The sequence below is a fragment of the Bombyx mandarina genome, chromosome 01, assembly GCF_030267445.1.
Source record: "Bombyx mandarina strain Sakado chromosome 01, ASM3026744v2".
In the NCBI taxonomy this organism is placed as follows: domain Eukaryota; kingdom Metazoa; phylum Arthropoda; class Insecta; order Lepidoptera; family Bombycidae; genus Bombyx; species Bombyx mandarina.
Genome location: NC_143208.1, coordinates 2,713,736 through 2,734,053, shown reverse-complemented (window position 1 = coordinate 2,734,053; position 20,318 = coordinate 2,713,736). Strand labels below are relative to the sequence as shown.

Here is a 20,318-nt window from a genome sequence, read left to right as displayed (position 1 = left end):
GGATAGGATAATATTTATATGAGTGTTGGACTCCCTAATAGTAATGACAATAAATAATAATGTTAATTTTAAATGCCCAGCGAAGCGGGTGAGTACAGCTAGTCAATTATAAAATTAATAATATATTTTTTTAATTGTTTTTAAATAGATATAGTAGCTCAAATTACTGGCGCGCCATCTATCACACACGTCAATTTGACAGTCAAAAAGTCAGTTTGACATTAGACAGTGGAAATAACGGACGTACACAAACATTCACTTTATAGATTATTTTGTAATAATAGTATTATTTGATTATAATTTACGCTTGCTCGTTGACATCAACTAGGACTAAAAAACAACAACAATAGTATTAATATTGTTTTATTAGAATAATGTAACGTATTTTTTGTTTAGTTTTATTAAATGAGGTCTTTTGCGCGAAAGACTCGTCTGAAAAGTCTTCTTCTTCTTCTTCTTAGTCGAATAATTCATTGCTGAAGGTCGTGTCCTTGAAAGCCCTTCGTGGCTCTTTGTACCCTCAGCTTCCATTTGCTTCGGTTTTCGGCTTCTCTCAGGGCGTTCGCAACAGAGAGTCCAGTGAGCGCAGTTATCAGATCCGACCAACGGTATGGTGGCCGGCCGGCGGATCTTTTCCTTTCTACCTTGCCCACCACAATCAATCTTTCAAGGTTGTCTGGTGGCCATCGAGCAATATGACCAAAGTAACCAAGAAACTTCTGGTAGCAAATCGTCGAAAAGTATTTACTGTGAACTGAAGCAGCATGGCTATAATGGCTTAGGCTAGGAACGTATTTCTCTGACGTGTGATGCGTTGAGTTCCAGTTTGTATAGGTACTACTAGCTTCTATGTTCAGAAACACATTAGCTGATTGAGTCGCAATCTGAGACGGGTGTCAGACAAATGTATTTCGAATAAGCGGTTCTCAATATCCACTTAAACTATCAGACATATTAAAAAGTGATTCTATTATTCGTCGAATGTAAAGTCGTCATGGCTTACGAGATAAGACGTCCGGTGCATTCTTATCGAGCGATGCGACTCTGCCGGAGTTCGAATCCCGCAGACAGGTACAATTTTTTTAAAATGAAATTCCTTTTTCCTATTCTACTAACCCACAGATGCCCACTGTTGATCGTAGGCGTCCCCCAAGCTTCGCTACAAAGATAGGTCCTGCGCTGCTTGCATCCGGCGGATTAATGAAATACATACTTAATAATAATTCACGAATTATTTTCGCGGTGAATGAATCAAGGCCAGTATAAAAAAAAGTGTAATTAGTAGTGGCAGATCGTCTTGTGAGCCTGCACGGGTAAGTTCCACTACCCTGACTATTTCTGAAGTGAACCAGTAACGCGTTTCTGTTTGACGGGCGAATCAGCCCTTGTACTATAGAACTGAGACTTAGAAACCATGTCTCAAGGTGGGTGGCGGCATTTACGCTGTTGATGGGATCCGGTAACTACCTAACACCAGGTGGGTCGCAAACTCGTTCACACGTAAGCAATAAAAAAATGTGAATAATAAAATGACGGATTTTTTTTTATTGCTTAGATGGGTGGACGAGCTCACAGCCCACCTGGTTTTAAGTGGTTACTGGAGCCCATAGACATTTACAATGTAAATGCGCCACCCACCTTGAGATATAAGTTCTAAGGTCTCAGTATAGTTACAACGGTTACCCCACCCTTCAAACCGAAACGCATTACCGCTTCACGGCAGAAATAGGCGGGGTGGCGGCACCCACCCGTGCGGACTCACAAGAGGTCATACCACCAGTGATTATGCAAATTATAATTTTGCGGGTTTGATTTTTATTACACGATGTTATTCCTTCACCGTGGAAGTCAAACGTGAACATTTGTTAAGTACGTATTTCATTAGAAAAAATGGTATCCGCCTGCGGGATTCGAACACCGGTGTGTCGCTACATACGAATGCACCGGACGTCTTATACTTTAGGCCACGACGACTTCAAAAATAAAATGCCGGAGCATCGATTACATAGCAGACAATGTATCTTTAAATTAATTTAACTATAGTCTCGTGAGAATTTCGTACATGAAGTATAAGATTTTAGTCACTAGACTAAACAAAAAGATCGCATGACGAAATATTTTTACTCAATTTTCGGATTTCGGAATTTAATTAATTATTTATTGTAAATACCGTTACACGCGTATACCTACTAACTGTTTGAGTGTTTTTATTATGTGTAAAGTACATACAGAAAAGAGGTTATTATTGCATTAACTCAGTTAAATGTTACTTGTGAAGGCGTTTTATTTTAAATTAAGCTTTGACACTTAATAAATCTGCTATTTATCTGTTATCTGATATTGAACGTAAATCTTCAAAGAAGTAAAACAAAAAAAAAACCTCGCGCGTTACATTAACTAAAATCATAGCTTGCAGCTATTTATATATAAGAAAGTAGTTGTAAAAAGTATATAAAAAGAAATAAAAAGTAGGTATATAAAACCGAAATTATTCCTCAGAATGCTCAGTTAAAGTCGTTATGGTCTAAAGGATAAAACAATGGGAAGCACTAATGTAAAGATGAAAGTGGGATCCCACACAAATCCTTCTTCCGGTGGATGATTCAGCTGCGTAGTGCATGTAACATTAAAATGCTTAGCAGTGAATAATTACTATATTCAATTTAGAAATCAATCTGTATCAACAACATATAATCAGTGTTTTTGTTTTGAATAAAATTGGATTCAAATAGAACATTGATCGCGTTAAGTCGCGTGTTTGCAATGGGCATCTGTAATTTTATCGAGCCTCGCCGTGTGTTTCAATTGGTAATGTCAAAGGCAAAAACAGTGGTGGCCTTGATTTTCTTTTTTGAAATTATTTAAAGTTACACAGTAAAATATATTTGTATACTATAATGATTAGTTACCCACGCTATATGTAGGAGTAAGTTACACGTGTCTTTTTTTTCCCCTACCTAAGCTGATAAGCCTTGAGAGGCTATTTCGGCGTAATTTTAACTAGTGAGCTCATGGGGCTCGAACCTGACGACGTTGCTGACATGAACTCTAACAAGAGCCGCGCTTCGCAGAATCTACCACCGGATCGGAAACGCGACCCACTGAGAAGATCCGGCGAGAAACTCAGTAGGCTGTGTCTGTGGGTTAATTTACTCGTCGAACCCCTGGTCACGAGCGACGGGTTCGACGAGAACGATGACCGAACACGTTTAACTTCTCGTTCTTAGCATTAATAATAAACAACAAAAAAATATTTCATGAAACGCCAAAAATAACTGTTTCATGTTTCAAATGAATCGGATTTTAAATAAATACACTAATTATATTTGAATATTTAATCAGTCCCGCTTTCTTATATCCGCCTCATATTTTCTTACTTGTAAATGTGATAAGTATTTTATATTAATTTATTAGGCACACAATATACACTACATGCTAGAAAGATACAAAAACATAACACTCAAAATCTTGCTTGCAACATTAGCCATGTATGTTCGCACGACTAAACAAAACAAATGTGCTGAGTTTGTACACAATGCTATAAATAATGCAATAAAAATTAAATAATTACACTGCCTCAACCTACTAATAACATGGAAGATATGTTGTTACATGTGTTTTATAATTTGTTACTAAAATAAATAGACAATTCATTAAATGTACCATCATTAAGATATTATCGTTATCATTTAGATATTACAAGATACTTAGGCCTTTAATACATATATGGTAAAATAATAAGCTAAACTAAAGGTATTTTTTTTTGAAATTGGCAACCCTTAAAAGCGCCTAAGTAATTTCTCATGTAAATGTAAGAGCGTTGACAATTTTTCATATAAACACATAATACATATTGCACGATGTAAACAAAGGCAGTATAATACACGGAAAATAATGGTAATTTGAATAATCATCAAGCTCTCTGATTAACGTCAATCATAGGCTAACCCTTGTGATAAGTAACAAGTTACATCTGATCCCCCTCGCGAAGACGACAAGACGTGCCGCCGTATCTCGTGAGTATTTATATATATATATATATATACGAGTATACAGTTGTAAAATTATCGATTCAGTCTTAATTAGCGAGTGGCAATTGTAGCGCGGGCCATCCGTCAACCTTTTCCAAGTAGAGAGCGTGAAAAGGTAAGAGCAGCGAAACTGAATGGACTAATTAAATAATTCAGTAATTCGCAGAGCCGCCGGCGACGACGTAAACATGCGTGAGACGAGAAGGGAGGGGCAGGCGGCAGGGGTGCTCGAGGAGGACGAGCACTCGAGGGCATTGGAGGGGCGAGGGCGTGGCCCGTGACGTCACGCCGCGCTGCCTTCAGTCGGTCATCACCCGGCGAACACTGCGGCCGCCGAGGCGCGTCGCGTTTTCATACCCGAAAGTACGAGACAAGTCGCCAAGATTTTCGACCGCCAGTACCACTCCCCCTCCAAGGTGTTGAAGTTGGAGGACGACCCTTGGGGGTCATGTGCCATGTACTCGCCGGATAAGATGAAGTCCGGCGGGGGTCTGATGGCTCCGCCCGGCTGTTTTCCGGGACGGTACAGCCCCACGTACCGGAGCTCCGACCCGCGCCGGTGCGTGCCTAATCCATCGGTGAGTACCGACCACTGTTGCCTTCCGACACACTGTCATCACCCACGGTACGTTCCCGCGTGCAAAACAACAACAAACAAACAACACACCGACAACAGAAACAAACATTTTCAGGAGAACTTCAAGTCTTAACTGGAGCCATCTTCGTGTTTGTGTTTGCTACGCGACTTATATACTATAATATTATATATTGATATAAACTTATATATATTATTTGACAGCTAGCCAATGCTATCGCGAGTTTATTTACATGGAGCTCCATGGGGGGATGTTTTGTTTTCTTTTCAGCTCGGTTTCCCGTGCGTCGAGGTCGTATAGTTCGTAATACGTACAAACTCAATGTCAATATATCATTTTATATATTTTTAAATCAACTGATTAACGTAACTAGGTGGGCTGTATGCTCGTCTGTCTAAAAGGGCAATAAAAAAAAAACTTAAAAAAAAACCTCGGTTTTATTCGATTTTGAACTGGGCCTTATGGCTGCGACGCACTATGGTTTTAGTGCATTTCTTCATAAGAATTATTTAGGTACCCTATACAAGTAAACAAATTATTCTGTAAAATAGTAACAATTTTGGTTCGGTTTAATCCTATCGAGGATAACTCAATATTTGTCAATGTCAATATGAGCAATATGAATGAATAATTTAAAAAAAAAATGATATTTCCACATCTCGTTCGTGTCAATTAAAATCTATATATTAATACGTGAAGCAAAAACTTTGTATACCTTTTTACGAAAATTGCGCGGACGGAGGAGTATGAAATTTTCCACACTTATAGAGAATATAGAGAAGAAGCATGCACAATGCTAATATTTTTTTTAAATAATGCATAAAGGATACATTAAATCAATAAAGAAAACATTACACACACTACATACCATGTATTTGACGCACACACGCATGCATAGGTACTATTTATTGTCAAACTTTTGTTCTTGACGTCTGTTGTCAAATTGAGAATAGATTAAATATTGTTTGTCGTTATTAATATTTTTTTATAGTGTAATCTTGGCGTTGAAAATACAATCATAATAGTGTACAAACTTACAATTCCAATTAATTATAGTCGAATTTCGACTACTGCGGGACCTCTAGTAAGTAGTAAATACATGTCACCAATATAATAATATCTTTATACTTTAAAGACACAAAATGGAATATCAATTAAATATAATGTTTGAATAATTATTTCACAAAATATATATATATATATCATGCTATTTTAGTTTGCATAATCAATTGTAGAATCAACCTAACTTCATTTGCATTTATTTATGTGAAATAGAAAAACGTAAAAACTTCCACTGAATAACAATTCACAATATTGTTTGTTAATTTTTTAGAAGAAAATATAGTGCTCGAAGTTGTACACAGCAATATACTTTTTTTTTTTAAATTATGAATGGCGCCTAATATTTGAATATCACTTCAAAATTGGTTTCAAAAAGATATATGTCAAGGGATTGCTAAAATATAATATTATTTAGAATCCATTTACTTTTAATTTACTACTAACTTACTCACTTAACCTACGATTTTATAATATAACCAATAAATTAGAAAATCCTTCTCAGATAAAATTTACAATTAAAACGATAAATTACTTTACATTAATCGTTGCTTATATACTTGTTTAGGTACACTAATTGTGAGTTTAAATGAGATTATAGAATTAATTTGTGATTACCGAATAAACTTTAAGGAAAAAAAAACAGGTTCTAATTCAAATTGTATTTATATTTGTTCAAAATAACGAGGTACGCGTAGTATATTAAAATATGAGGTTGAAAGCGGAGAAGCCGATAAAATGCCGACGGCCGTCGGCGATTTCAGGACTACCATGAGTCCTGCCATACACGCATGCTATTCACTACACTACACAATTAATAAAATGATCATCAAGAATGAAGTAATTTTTCTAATAGTAAAAATATTGTAAAGGGTTTCAAAGTGAATTTCAATTAAATTCAATTTTCGTTTGTAAGTTTTGTCAGCTGGTATCTAAAGCATAGGCTTACTTAAAACATATTTTACGCTCTTAACCCATCGCGATGAGGTCTAACGTGAAGTATGTTCACGAGAGCTCACGTTCAACATTTCATTGATCATTTTGTGTTGTTAGTGACGTGAGCGACGGCAGCATTTAAATAAACTTGTTTGTCTCCTTAAAAAATATTAAATACAAACAATCTTTGTTTTTTTCGCGTAAGTTAATTTTCATTTCGATATTCATTGCCGTGTGTTTGAAATAACAGTAATGAGGGTCCAGCGATAGTGCATAAATGTATAACAGCACTTTGGATATACGCAATAAACGAATACAGTAATCAAATATCGATCGTAAACGAATTCAAACGAACGTATAATTTCTACAAGGGTCAATTTTCACATCGGAATTATCGTTTTTCGCACTGAGACCGACGGCGTAGCGGAAACTGCGAGACCCGCTACGACTGCAACCGGTAATTCTAAATTAACCGCTACGACTTTGCTCAGTAATTTCAGAAAAATAAACATAGTGTTTTTTGAACTTTCCTTTTGCTTTTAGATCATTCTGAAAGGCCATTGTGGTACGATATAAAAATAAAACCATTATATACACTTGTTAGAAAAGTAAATTTTGAATTTCACGTAGCGTTTTACTTTACTTTGCCTTATAATTTTAATCTTCAAACAATAGTAATTAGTTTTTCTTCAAATTAGATAGCGGCGTCCTAATTAAAAATATATGGAGGTTAAATCGGATATTAAATTTCAAGCGTGTACTAATTAGTGGTGAATAAGATTATAGTAAATTTAGTTTAGGTTGATTTATATTAAAATCTTGATATGTATGTTTATATACGTATTTTTTTTTATTAGACCACGAAAATAATGATCTGTTAAATAATACAAAACATTAAAAGGGGCCTCTAAAAATAGAGAAACGACTTGTCTAAATGCATATAGTAATTGATTTAAAAAAAATTGGTGACTGTTAAATTCCGATTTTTGCGTTACATTAGAAACACACTGTCTGTTCGATAAAGTAACAATAATTGAAATACTAAATACATACATAAGAAAATACATAAGAAGATGGGAAATTAACAGACTTATTTAGAGTTTATTAGTTCTTTAAAACTTAAATAACTAGACGGATTTTGTTGTTTTAAATAGGAGATTAATGTTAATAATTTGAAAACCGGTGTGATAAAGCCGAAGTGAATCGTTGTCGAAATTAACTGTAAATATGAGTTGTTACTTGTGTTAGGGAATAAGCCAAGGGCACACGGATAGGTTCCACCACCCTGGCTTATGGTACACTTCCTCGAAACAGTCACACGTTCCAGTCTAAAGTATCGAACAGCCATTGTCCAGCACGATTGGATCGTGACTTTAAATGAATTGCTGTTCGTTAGTCTCGCTAAAACTCGAGAATGTGTGGACCGATTTGGCTAATTTTGGTCTTAAATTATTTGTGGAAGACCAGAGAAGGTTTAATTTGTAGATAAATATGAAAATGCTCGGAATTAAATAAAAATAACAATTTTGTTTTTCCTTTGATGTGTCCCCCGTTGGACGGATTCCTTTTGTTTGTTTTAAGTTTATTTTATACAAAAGCTTAGGTCTTTTATTTATCGATTGAGGCACGATGAAGTCTGCCGAGTCAGCTAGTTAAAAAAAAAAACACAATGTTAAGTAGCCAGTTTTGTTTTAGCGAAAAAGGACTTAATTTAAATAAAAAATACAATTTCACTGTCACATTGTTTTTGTACGTACTACGAACGAATCTTTGTTTCGGATTCACTACAGTATTAATGCTTTTTTATTTACAGGAGATACTCAAGGACATGAAAAAGAAAAAACAATCCTGCCTTCATTTCAGCTCTTTTATTGACAGAATTAATAATTGATTTTAGTGCCAATTAATGTCCGTCGTGGTGAAATGATCGTCCAAGCTTACATGGTCTTCAGTTCGTCTATAAATTGATTCCAAAAATAAATATAATGGTGATCGAAATTGCTCTTAAACTAAGACTTGATTAGAACAAAATAAATAGTCGTGCCGTGTCGTGTCGTATAGTGGAAATAGATTCAAACGACGAACACCCGAAAACATATAAAAAATCTACAACTGTCGTTGTGTGTTGCAAAAATAATTTACTTTAAAACGTTGAGCCGTATTAAATGGTCGTGCCGCGTGAATTATGCGCGATATAAAGTATATGACGTCATAACGTGTAACGTCATTGTTCATGAACAAATTCGAAGCTATGCTTAATTGAACGATAACTTTGTTTCGCAAGCACAAAATTTCATATTATTAAATATGAAAATTTGATATGATGAATATGAAACAAACTGAACTTCACAATACGTTTATACTGAAATGTATTATAATCGTAGTAGGGCATTTAAACATAAAACCTAATGATGCATACGTAGTATTAAGGAACAGGGTAGTACTTCATTTTAAAAATGGACGCGCTAACTTGGTTAAACATCATGACAACTCGTCATGGTCTGTGACGTCATTTGGGGTCAAAAAATACGACGAATCGATACCATCGATCACAGATTAATCCACGCCGATAACAGCCACAAGTGACGTCACGCGCTTCGGTTACCGCGAAAAAATATAAAAATTGATATAGATTTAAAATCGAAATCATTAATGTTTCACGAAAATATTGGTTGAAGGATCGTTTTTAATTTTAGATTGTATCCGCTCGCCTCTAGTGGACGTATCAATTCATTTGTTTCCGGAATAAATCATAAGGTGATTCTATGAACTGGTTTACGATACAAAACATGTAGTTGGGGCTTCATACATTTTATAACAGGACGCAAGTGTAGCCGAGTTGGCAGTGTGCAGTTTATGAATTGGCTGAAACTATTATTTATATGGTAGATTTAGAAACGTAACCTCAAAGCGACAACAGAATTAGAATTAAGGATTGCTGTGAGATACTATGAGATTCCGTAATTTTCTATTTAAAATCTCAACGAAGCCACTGAATTAGAGTTCATCTGTTGTTTGAAGACTCATTTACGGTCTGCTTCCAGTAGTTTTTAGTATAAGCTGGACGACTTTGTAAGTGAGCTATCCTTTCTGATTCTTGTAGAGCGTTACGACACGTTCCCGTTCGTCTTCTTGTTTAACGGCCGTCTGGTGTAGTGGTAAGTGACATGGTCACTACACAAGGGGGTCGCGGGTTCGAATCCCGCCAAGGGAAGATATTTGTATGATAAATATAAATGTCTTTTCCAGGGTTATGGATGTATATTAAATATATGTATGTGTATAATAAAAATCTTACATTTATATCCGTTATCTGGTACCTGTAACACAAGTTCTTTACGAACTTATCACGGGATCAGTTAACGTGGCGTGATTGATAGTAAATATTATTTAATATTGTAAATGAACACAGTTAGTGATAAAAGATTTTTTTTTGTCCTTATCCCAGATTAAGTGGGGTTGAAGCAGCATCTCCTCTTAACATGCCGCATCAGGATTTGGCACGAGTTTCAAAACGGCTCCCTTGCCTGACGTCAACTTCTTCTGTTTCTCCTTTCGGTGTTTCTTTTACTTTAACCGTTTTAGTTTCTATAATTTTCGTTTTATTAACATGAACATTTAGTACATTGAAGCTTTAATTTTTAAGTAACAAAAAATATAAAAACATCACGTGTTATTCGTTTTCTGTATCTTCATGATAATGTTAAAACAATAAAAACGTGTTCTTTAATAAACCTTGAGAATAGCTCAGTGGTTGTCGCTTGATTGTTTCTCTAGCATACTTAACATTCATGAGCCGGCGTAACCATTCAAGATCAGGTAGACCGTATCCTCGTTATCCTATAATAAAAAACCAAGGCTATAGAATAACCTTCCTAATCCTTCAGAGATCACATGACGCTTAATCAAATACGTGGTCTGACTAACGGTTTTTTTACTGGTGATAGGACTTCTTGTGAGTCTACTCGGGTAGGTACCACCATCCCGCCTATTTCTGCCGTGAAGCAGTAATATAATTTGGGTTTGAAGGGTTGGGCAGCCGTTGTAACTATTCTGAGATATTTTAACTCATATCTCAAGATGGGTGGCGGCATTTACGCTGTAGATGTCTATGTCCTCCAGTAACCACTTAACGCCAGGTGGGCTTTGAGCTCGTCCACCGACCTAAGCAATAAAATAAAAAAATATGATTGCCACTGCTAAGAGATCTTCCACAGGCTATCTCCTCTCTGGGCCATCAAGACAGAAGACTTTTATCATCAAGGCATTCATCTATAGGCGGTGCAGGACATTTCTATAATTTATTATTGAGGTTAATCGGCTAAGAGTGGACGTCGGCGAATTAATTAGAGCATAGGGTTGCTTTTTTATATTAATCCCATAAACGTTTCAAAGTACTTACTTGAGAACATCTTGAGTCAAGTGCTCATTGGTGGCCATAGACAACATAACTAGAATATCACCGCCACCTTTAGACCAGAGGTCGCAACCTCTATTGAATAAATCAGGTGAACAAATCATACTCTAAGCTTCAAATCGCATTACTGTTTCGCAACTAGGTAGATAGATCTGCTATCTTCTGACATCGTTTGTTAATGGTTTTTATCTTAAATATTAGTAAATACATTTTATTGGTGTACTTGAAAATATAAGGCACTAACACATCCATTACCACTTCGTTTGCAAATATTAGGTGAACGACCAGTTTATGTTTAATAAAAATTCGTACTCTGGATCGTAATGGAACGTTTACCCTATTATTAATAAATCAGGAGCTGAGTTTATTTTATCTTTTTCACTGTCAATCAGCTTTAAACACGGTTCGGAGACGCAAAACAAACAAAGGATAGACTATGCTTCTTTTAATCTCTTTCGTTCGTGCTTGAAACTTGCTGAGAATAAGAAAAGACGCTGCCTTGCGTCTATGATTAGCGGCTATGATTCCTCAATAATCATGTAACCTAAGAATAGTTACGCAGATAGGTTATAATATGAAGGATTTCCTTTCGTGTTAATATAATGAAAGCATGCATACCAAGTCCATGATCCCGAATACCAGATATCTTAAGCAAAGTGAAGTCTCTAGTCCCGTGGAGCTGAATTAGAACAAAAGCGATACAATAATATGGAAAGGAATCGAATTGTCTGTTTTCGCGCCTAAGCCTCGCAACCGATATTATGAAATTAATTATAGAAATAGTTTGGATCGTTGGGAATGATTTAGCCTTTCATCCCACGGTTGAACACGGATCTCCGACTACGCGTTATAAAATTCTAACAATGCGGACGAAATCGCTACTGGAAAACTAGTAAATAATAAACGAACAAATAAAATGTATATTTAAGTAAATCACACGAATTATATTTTCGTGTTTCATATTTCTCATATAACTCGATCAGTCAGTTACAAAAAAAAAATGCATTTAACAATCGTATAGAATTTCAAAACCTAAACAAACAACCTCCGAAATTATGGGTCCAGTTTTTGTATTGCGATCAACTGACAGAAAACGTCGTCCCGCTTATTCCGGTGCCGAATGTCGTTAGGCAAACAGAGACGGCTAGCTTAACTCGGCGTTATCTTATTTTATTCATGAGCCCGCGAAACGTTGCAGCGATAGGTGTATTGCCGAAACTGCGAGTGCGAGAGGGTTACAGAACGTTACTCTGGACCGTCTTCGATTTAGCAGTCGGGCCGACTGGTCGACCATTGTCGTCCGGCTTATGTAGTGTCAGCAGTGTAGAAAGAATGACAATAAAAACGAACGTATTGAATACGTTTTGAACGTAAACAAGGTTCTCTTCGAAACTATTCAAAGGATTCCTTATTTAAAATTCGGTTTTTCATTTGCACAACTACGTCACACGATTTTTGTTAATTTCTGCATTAGGCATGCATATATTTATGATTTTGTTTTTTTTTTATTGATGTTAAGGCACAGACATCCGAGGACTTTGGAAGGATGAAAAATTATGGGGGTGTTACAAAAGTGATTTCTGGTAGTTTAGTTTTGCTTATGTTAGTTAGAGCTGGTTAGAGGTACATGATTACTAGAGCCCGTAGATATCGACACCTTGAGATATGACTTCTTAGTCCCAGTTTAATAGAACAATGGATGCTTCACCCTTTCAACTGGAAGCCTTGACTGTGTCGCGGCAGGATTAGGCAGAATCGTAGTACCTACCCGTGCGGACTGACATTACGCCCTACTACCAATCCAAAAAAGTTTTACCAGTGCTAATAAATTTTTCACATTTATTACACGTGTAATCTTATTATCAACGTGCTTAAACTTCGTGAACGAAGTTTAAACACGTGTTAATTCCGTATAATGATACTAGCTCGGGAGTCATTGTCACTTCATTCCATAAGAGTACATCATCCACGAACAACCAATCGCATTATATTTTACTTACATATAGCATAGTTTTTTTTTTGTCCTACCTATTCTGATAGCTTTGAGAGGCTATTTCAGCTTCTCCTTGACGTGTAGGTGAGCTCACGGGGCTGGAGCCGGGAGTGTTGCTAACACTGGCCCTAACAAGAGCAGTACTTCGCAGAATCTATCACCGGATCGAAAACGCGACCCACTGAGAAACTTAGTGGGCTAATTTAGTAATTTATTTATTTTGTACCACGGTCTATTGCAAAACTTGAATATCGCTTTTCCCTTTCTAATGCCCACGTTAAAGAGAGAGAGAGCCACATTATAAACGGCAAGAATCAATTACCAACGTTAAAAAAAAGACAAACAAAATAAAACTACATTGTTATGATTTTATATGGCGCTAGTATATATTGCATTACTCGCCTTACGTAACGTATTGTGCAAAGAGCAAACGTAAAGCTCAACTTAAAATAAGAATTCGAATAATACATTCGAAGCTGCGCTTGCAAAAATATTACATCGCCTCGACGTTGGCTCGAGGAAAATTATACTTTGAGTGACTCGGTGTAAAGTTGAAAATTCAATAACCCACCACCGGTGCATTACCAGTGAATTACACGGTGATAGAACACGATAACGATCTTTAACTTAAGTTCGTTAGAGCTGAAATTCGTGTGTCATATCAAACGGTTTTGACAAACAAAAGGACCTTTGTCTGCTAGGGCAATTGTCGTTGTGTATATAAGGTTTAAGTTTGCTCGCGACTTGCCTTCCGGATCTTCTGAACTTCCATTTCGAACGGCAACTCGGTGAGTGCGACATTGAACCTTACGAATGAAACCGTGATTTTCAGAAAGATAACGACACTGCTTTTCTGAAAAACATTTCTTTGAAGACGTCACATTATTGTGTATGTATATAGAACACATCTAGTCTTATATTCAATATAAACTGTTGTTTTGATTTTACACATATTATGTTTCACATAATTGAGGCCGTCAGCCCAAAAGTGGCCTAAGCTTACCATAGTTTTTATGGAGATCATGAGGTTTCATTTTAATTTTACATTGCTTCGTAGGCAAAAACAATACGCGCGAAAATAATATTTACAAAGCCATCTGTTATCTATGGGTGAAAGTAGATATAGGCTTTGCATCAAAATTTATTGTTTTGAAATAAATTACACGAATAGTTATAATAATATAAGCAAGCTTGAATAAATTGCAATATAAGCATGATAGTAAAAAGTTGTGGGTAAGGCCATTTTTGCGCTGACAATCTCAATTATTCCATCATGGCTACCTGTGAGAGAGAGAAGGTGACAAAGAACGAGAGAGGGAGTGAGCGAGACAGAAAATGAATATTCACAACGATCTAGGTCTCTGTAAAGTGTATAGAGACAGTATCAGAACACTGAGCTGAAAGCCAGTCACCGTCATCGTCCCAGACACGTCATCACTGATACATCTGATCCACTCTCAGTGCCATCAGTCCCTTCTAGTACTAGCGCCAGCAGCACAAATAACTCAGGTCAATGAACTCGTCGAAGAGTTCGGCAAACATCTTAAACTTTTTACATTTATTTAAGTTCAATCCTATGTATACTATGTATTTATTTATGTCTGAGCGTGAATGGAGGATCGAAATAATGTAATCTGTGAGTTTTCGTTCCTTATTTCGTGAAGGAGGATATGTATAAGGAATGTAAAATAGTACATATTATTAAAATATTTAGACCTGCCCAACGAGACAACTGTTCATTCAACCATCACTGCTACGATAATTGTGTCGATGCGAACCATAGCAAAAAGGTTCGAATCACGTTTGAAGGTACTTTAACTTTTTTATTTCTTAGATTGATGGACGAGCTCACAGCCTACCTGATGTTAAGTGGTTACTGGAGCCCATAGACATCTACAATGTAGATACCGCCACCCACCATGAGATATGAGTTATAAGGTCTCACAATAGTTACAACGGCTGCCCCACCCTTAAAGCCGAAAGGCATTACTGCATCACGGCAGAAATAGGCAGGGTGGTGGTACCTACCTGTGTGGACTTACAAGAGGTCCAAGAGGTTAAGATATTTTATACATTTTTAAATAATTAATTAACTTACATTACGATTTTATTATTCGTTAGGAACACAAATGAATCGAAGCCATATAACATAATTCAACTTTGTTTATGTTTGAGAGATTACTGGTAGCCCCGAGGCCTTTCCAGTTTTACCAGGACAGGTGGGCGAGCAAGGGCTCAGCCAGGAGGGGTGGGATTTGCTAACAGCTACCCGAGCTGGTTCGCGAATGAATCTATTACCGGATCGGAATCGCGACCCGCTGAGAGGATCTGGCGATAAACTCAGTGAGCTGATGTTTAGGTTAGGTTACTCTTTGTCGAGTTCCACGAGTACGGTTACGGGGATAATTTGACTGATGAGTGAGTGAGCTCACGAGATATTTCCCAATATGTCCCAATATGTCCAATCAATGCAGATAATATTCACAGTTGCATATTGAAACATTAAGAATGTTTTATCTACGGACTTTGACAACTGTTTTTATCTAGGCGAGCCGCCGTTGATTTGCAAATTTACTATGAACTACTATATCGTAGAAATTTAAACACATACTACTGTTTGAAACTTCGGTTCAATTACCTGAGAATTTTCTGAATAATTAATATTAGGAAATGCTTGTATAGGAGCCACACGTCAACTATACAAAGCTGCGGTAACGGAACTATACATTGAATATATTTAATGCTAGCAATTAAATTATCACCTATAATACTTTTATTACTTAAAACTGTCGACTTGGCTTAGTCGGTCCATCGCATGAGCAACCTTCCACGCGGTCTGGTGCCTTCTACTTTGCCCTGAACGACACGATTGTCCGTGAGGCGGATAACATCTGCCCACAGCAATGATGACTGACTAAATGACGACCATGACCGCTCTGACAAGAGTGATACGACAAAAAAAATATATAAATTGCTTAAAAAGCAGCCCATAACTAAATTCTAGAGCAGACTGCGGTGTTAATTTAATTGTTTTTTTTTTTTTAATTCCTATATATCACCAACAAAACGTAAACTTTCCAATGCTGACACAAAATCTATGTACGTACATATTTCCTAAATGCTTTGTCGTTTTAGTAAGTCGAATAAGTAGTTAATCTTATTGGTGTTAGGTCGTCTTATAAGCCTGACGTACCACTATTCCACTTCCTATGACGAGTAAGATGCATTAGAATTCAGACTTCAGAGTGGCGGCATCTATGTACTTTGTGATTGATATCTATGACCTCCGTTACCTACTTAATACTCAGTGGGTCGTCTATATTTAGATTAGTAAATATGTGTGTTTTAAAGTGTTTTTTAATAATAGTGATGGGACAAGTTATCGAGTTTCAGCGGTAGCACAGAAGAAGGATTTGAAAGAGGGCGGAAAGATTTGTCTGCTCCTTATAATATCGAATTCGCTGTGACCTAAAGGATAAGACGTCCGGTGCAATCGTATCTAACGATGTAACGCTGTTCGAATCCCGCAGGCGGATACCAATTTTTCTAATGAAATATGTACTTAACTAATGTTCACGATTGACTTCCACAATGAAGGAATAGCATCGTGTAATAAAAATCAAACCTGCATAATTATTATTTGCGTAATCACAGGTGGTAGGTCCTCTATTGAGTCCGCACGGGTAGGTACCACCACCCTGCCTATTTCTGCTGTGTAACAGTAATGCGTTTCGGTTTGAAGGGCGGGGAAGCCGTTGTAACTATACTGAGACCTTAGAACTTATATCTCAAGGTAGGTGGCGGCATTTACGTACTTACTACTACTACTACGATTGTAAATGTCTATGGGCACCGGTAACCACTTAACATCAGGTGGGCCGTGAGCTCGCCCATCCACCTAAGCAATAAAAAATGGTTTTTCTAATTGACTAGATATTTTCAATTTTAATTGCATTGTATTTTTATTCATTGCATCTACGTTGCAAATACTTATATATACAGTTTTGCCATTATGCAATTAAATGGAATCTATACGCCACATGACGCGGTGGTGTAGCATAGTCTTCGATGAAGCTTGAATCACTAACGCTTTGAGATTCAACTTCGCTTACGTATTCCACACTTTGTAAACTTAAGATTGAGTTGAAACCCTCGGGGGTCGACTGTGAACACGCCATTGTTCTAAGGCACCGACTTGGCGCCCATTCCGCAAGTTAATGACTCTGGCTACATTAACCTGGATGACAGTGGCTTGCTGCATTATGAAGTTTCTCGCTTTGCAATTCTGTATACATATTTGATGATTAATTGTAAAATTTTCTTGATCAACTTGATCTTGGATTACAAAATCAAGGATATTTGTATTTGTAATACAGTCCTGAATGCCTACCACGCTACGCTGTGATTGTTGACATTTTTGTAAGAACTAAAATCTGTGGCTTTAATACAGAGAAAACTCGGGAAACTCTATACTTTTTTTATGGTAGAGTGTTTACTGGAGGCCCGGAGGCCTTTTCAGTTTCACAAGGACAGGTGGGCGAGCAAAGACTCAGTCAGAATAATTCTATACTGTTCCATGAGGAGTCCTGCGAGAAATCATTTGCGATGATACCGTCGTCTACTTTTTTACCAACGCACTTCCCAATGTAGATATCAGTTCTATATCTTGAAAGCTATGTTCATCCACAGTACTTTCCGGTTATATTTTTTCCACCTACCCTCCGGCACTCGAATATAGTAGGTACCCACAAAGTTCTTTGAGCGTTGCGGTACGTTCGGATATGGTATTCTCTATTTATCACAAGCACCGGTCACCGTCGTCGTCGAACTCGTCGCTTGCGACGAAGGGCTCGACGAGCGAATTAACCCACAGACACAGCCCACTGAGTTTCTTGGCGGATCTTCTCAGTGGGTCGCGTTTCTGATCCGGTGGTAGATTCTGGGAAGCACTGCTCTTACTAGGGCCAGTGTTAGCAACACTCCGGTTTGCGCCCTATGAGCTCACCTACACGTTAGGGCGAAGCTGATATAGCCTCTCAAGGCTATCAGCATAGGTAGGAAAAAAAGCTGTTCTCTTGGTCAAAAATAAAAACAAGACGAATCCTTATCGGAGTGATTTTAGTGAAGACTAGAACCGACCTTTAGCCTCTAATGTGTGTTAAACGCGAAGCTAGTTAATTGATTCCGAGCCACCGCGTTATTGGAGGTCGCTCACACCGCACGTCAACTGTTTTTATTTCATTGCATCTCCAATAAAAAACTACTTGACTAATTCCAATACTGCAAGCTTCGAATGCAACAAACAACTTCATAAACTGAAAAGTCACTTACAATTTTGTGAAAAACGTTGAACACAATCTTTATTTTCGTTTACGTCAGCTTCTTCTTTAGACATGTAAAGAAAAATATTCTTTCCCAGTAGCGAATTAAAGTTGAATTTTATTAATTTAGTAGTAATAAGCTTCGATTTATATCGGCTTATTCTTCAAACGGGCTAATGTTACGTATCTTTTTGTTTTCAATTTCAACTTAATTACTTGTTAATTGTCATATTAACTATTCAAGGGAGCTGCGTAAGTGTTGATTGGTCTCCGAATAGGGAGGATTAGAGTTATTTTCGTTGAATGAATTTATAAGTTCGGTTTATCTAGAAATTTCATCATGAATTAGTTTTAGAGTAAATTAGTTTAAAGTAAACGTGAATAATAAATGTGTATTTTACGTGATATGTGTTGTTTTTTTAATAATAATTCATTATTATCACACTTATTTAAGTTGTGCATGGATTTATGTATAGTGTGCAGAGAGAGAAAGAGAGAGAGGGAGCGGGAGAGCGAGAAAGAGGGAGAGAGAATGAGGGAGGGAGAGAGAGAGCGAGACAGAGAGAGAGAGAGGGAGAGAGAGAGAGAGAATATACATTATTGCACAACAAAACACAATTAACATTTAAAAAAACAACAGTCAAAGAGCAGACATAGTCGTACAATAGACGGTTTTATTACTAAAAGCGATCTCTTCCAAGCAACAGTTTTAGTTACATAAATTCTGAAAAGATAAAGATATAGTAGGTATGTTGCGATGTACTACTAACAATATATTGTATAATATAATTTCTTGCGAAAAAAACGTTAAGCTATTCGATACAGATGAAAAAGTAACATAATTTATTAAAAATCGAACCCCGAAAGGTATAATAATGTTGTACTGGTTGTGGGGTGGACTGCGAATCTGTACAGCTAAATCCCACAATCGCCAGTATGGTATTCGGAGACACCAGCCGCAACGCCCGGGGAGGCCTGACTGGCTGCCGTGCGGCCAATATAAAGTCAGCCGTTGCCTCGACGACTCCGCTAGCCGGGTATTTTTGGGCAGAGCTGTGACTTTGGTCTGGGGTGTGAATACCCCCTACCTTTCCCGGATTCTGTTTTGGGTGGAGATAGAGCGCCCAACGAGAGTCCAAGAAGTTGTTTGCCGGCCTTTGAGATCTTCGATCACCGAGTCCAATATAGACGGCGTGCCTTCTAGTCGTGAGAGCTTTATCGAAGGCTCGGCCCGCTGCGCTCAATAATAAAGGTACCACAGTCCAGTTCATATCTGCCGCGAAGCTTTTGCGGCTTGTGGCGGTAGATTTGAAAATTAAATCGCGACCCAATGAGAATGATCCGGCGAGAAACTCAATAAGCTGTGTCTGTGTCTAGATGGCTTAAAAACACCGAGAGTTGTTCGGAAACATCCGAAATGAGACTAATGATACTGCTTTAAGTAATAGTAACATGTGAGCAATTAAATTATTAATCTTACGTATTAATTTCACTGGTGGTAGGACCTCTTGGGAGTCCGCACGCATAGGTACCACCACCCCGCCTATTTCCGCCGTGAAACAGTAATGCGTTTCGGTTCGAAGGGTGGGGTAGCCGTTGTAACTGTAGTGAGACCTTAGAGCTTATATCTCGAGGTGGGTGGCGCATTTACGTTGTAGATGTCTATGGGCTCCAGTAACCACTTAACACCAAGTGGGCTGTGAGCTCGTTCATCCATCTAAGCAATAAAAATAATAAAAAACTTTGAATGAACGAAGAAAATAATATTAATTAAAGATAATTTGATACCTGTCTCAAATCATACTTACATACGACGCATTTTCTATTCTTTTACAGATGTAAATAAAAACATGTGGATTGTGTTCGTCGAATGTCCATTCGCCACGTCAGACGGGATTTGTATTAACGCTATCGATTACAATCGCCGTTCCGCGGTAAATTGTTGGCTACGTACTTGTAATTATT

The 20,318-nt window shown here is 37.3% G+C and overlaps 1 protein-coding gene across 3 annotated transcripts in view; it reads left to right on the top strand.

Annotated features, from left to right (window-relative positions):
- The first annotated feature begins 4,194 nt into the window (after positions 1 to 4,194).
- Positions 4,195 to 20,318, top strand: part of acj6 (abnormal chemosensory protein 6) — a 97,066-nt gene continuing 80,942 nt past the window's right edge. For 2 of the 3 annotated variants that reach the window (XM_028179328.2, XM_028179320.2), the window contains exon 1: positions 4,200 to 4,609. In XM_028179328.2, coding sequence (XP_028035129.1) covers positions 4,487 to 4,609 — 123 coding nt within the window. In that variant the 5' untranslated portion in view covers positions 4,200 to 4,486. Of the gene's footprint in view, positions 4,610 to 20,318 lie in introns of all 3 variants that reach the window. The other variant, XM_028179309.2, reaches the window with a different exon arrangement.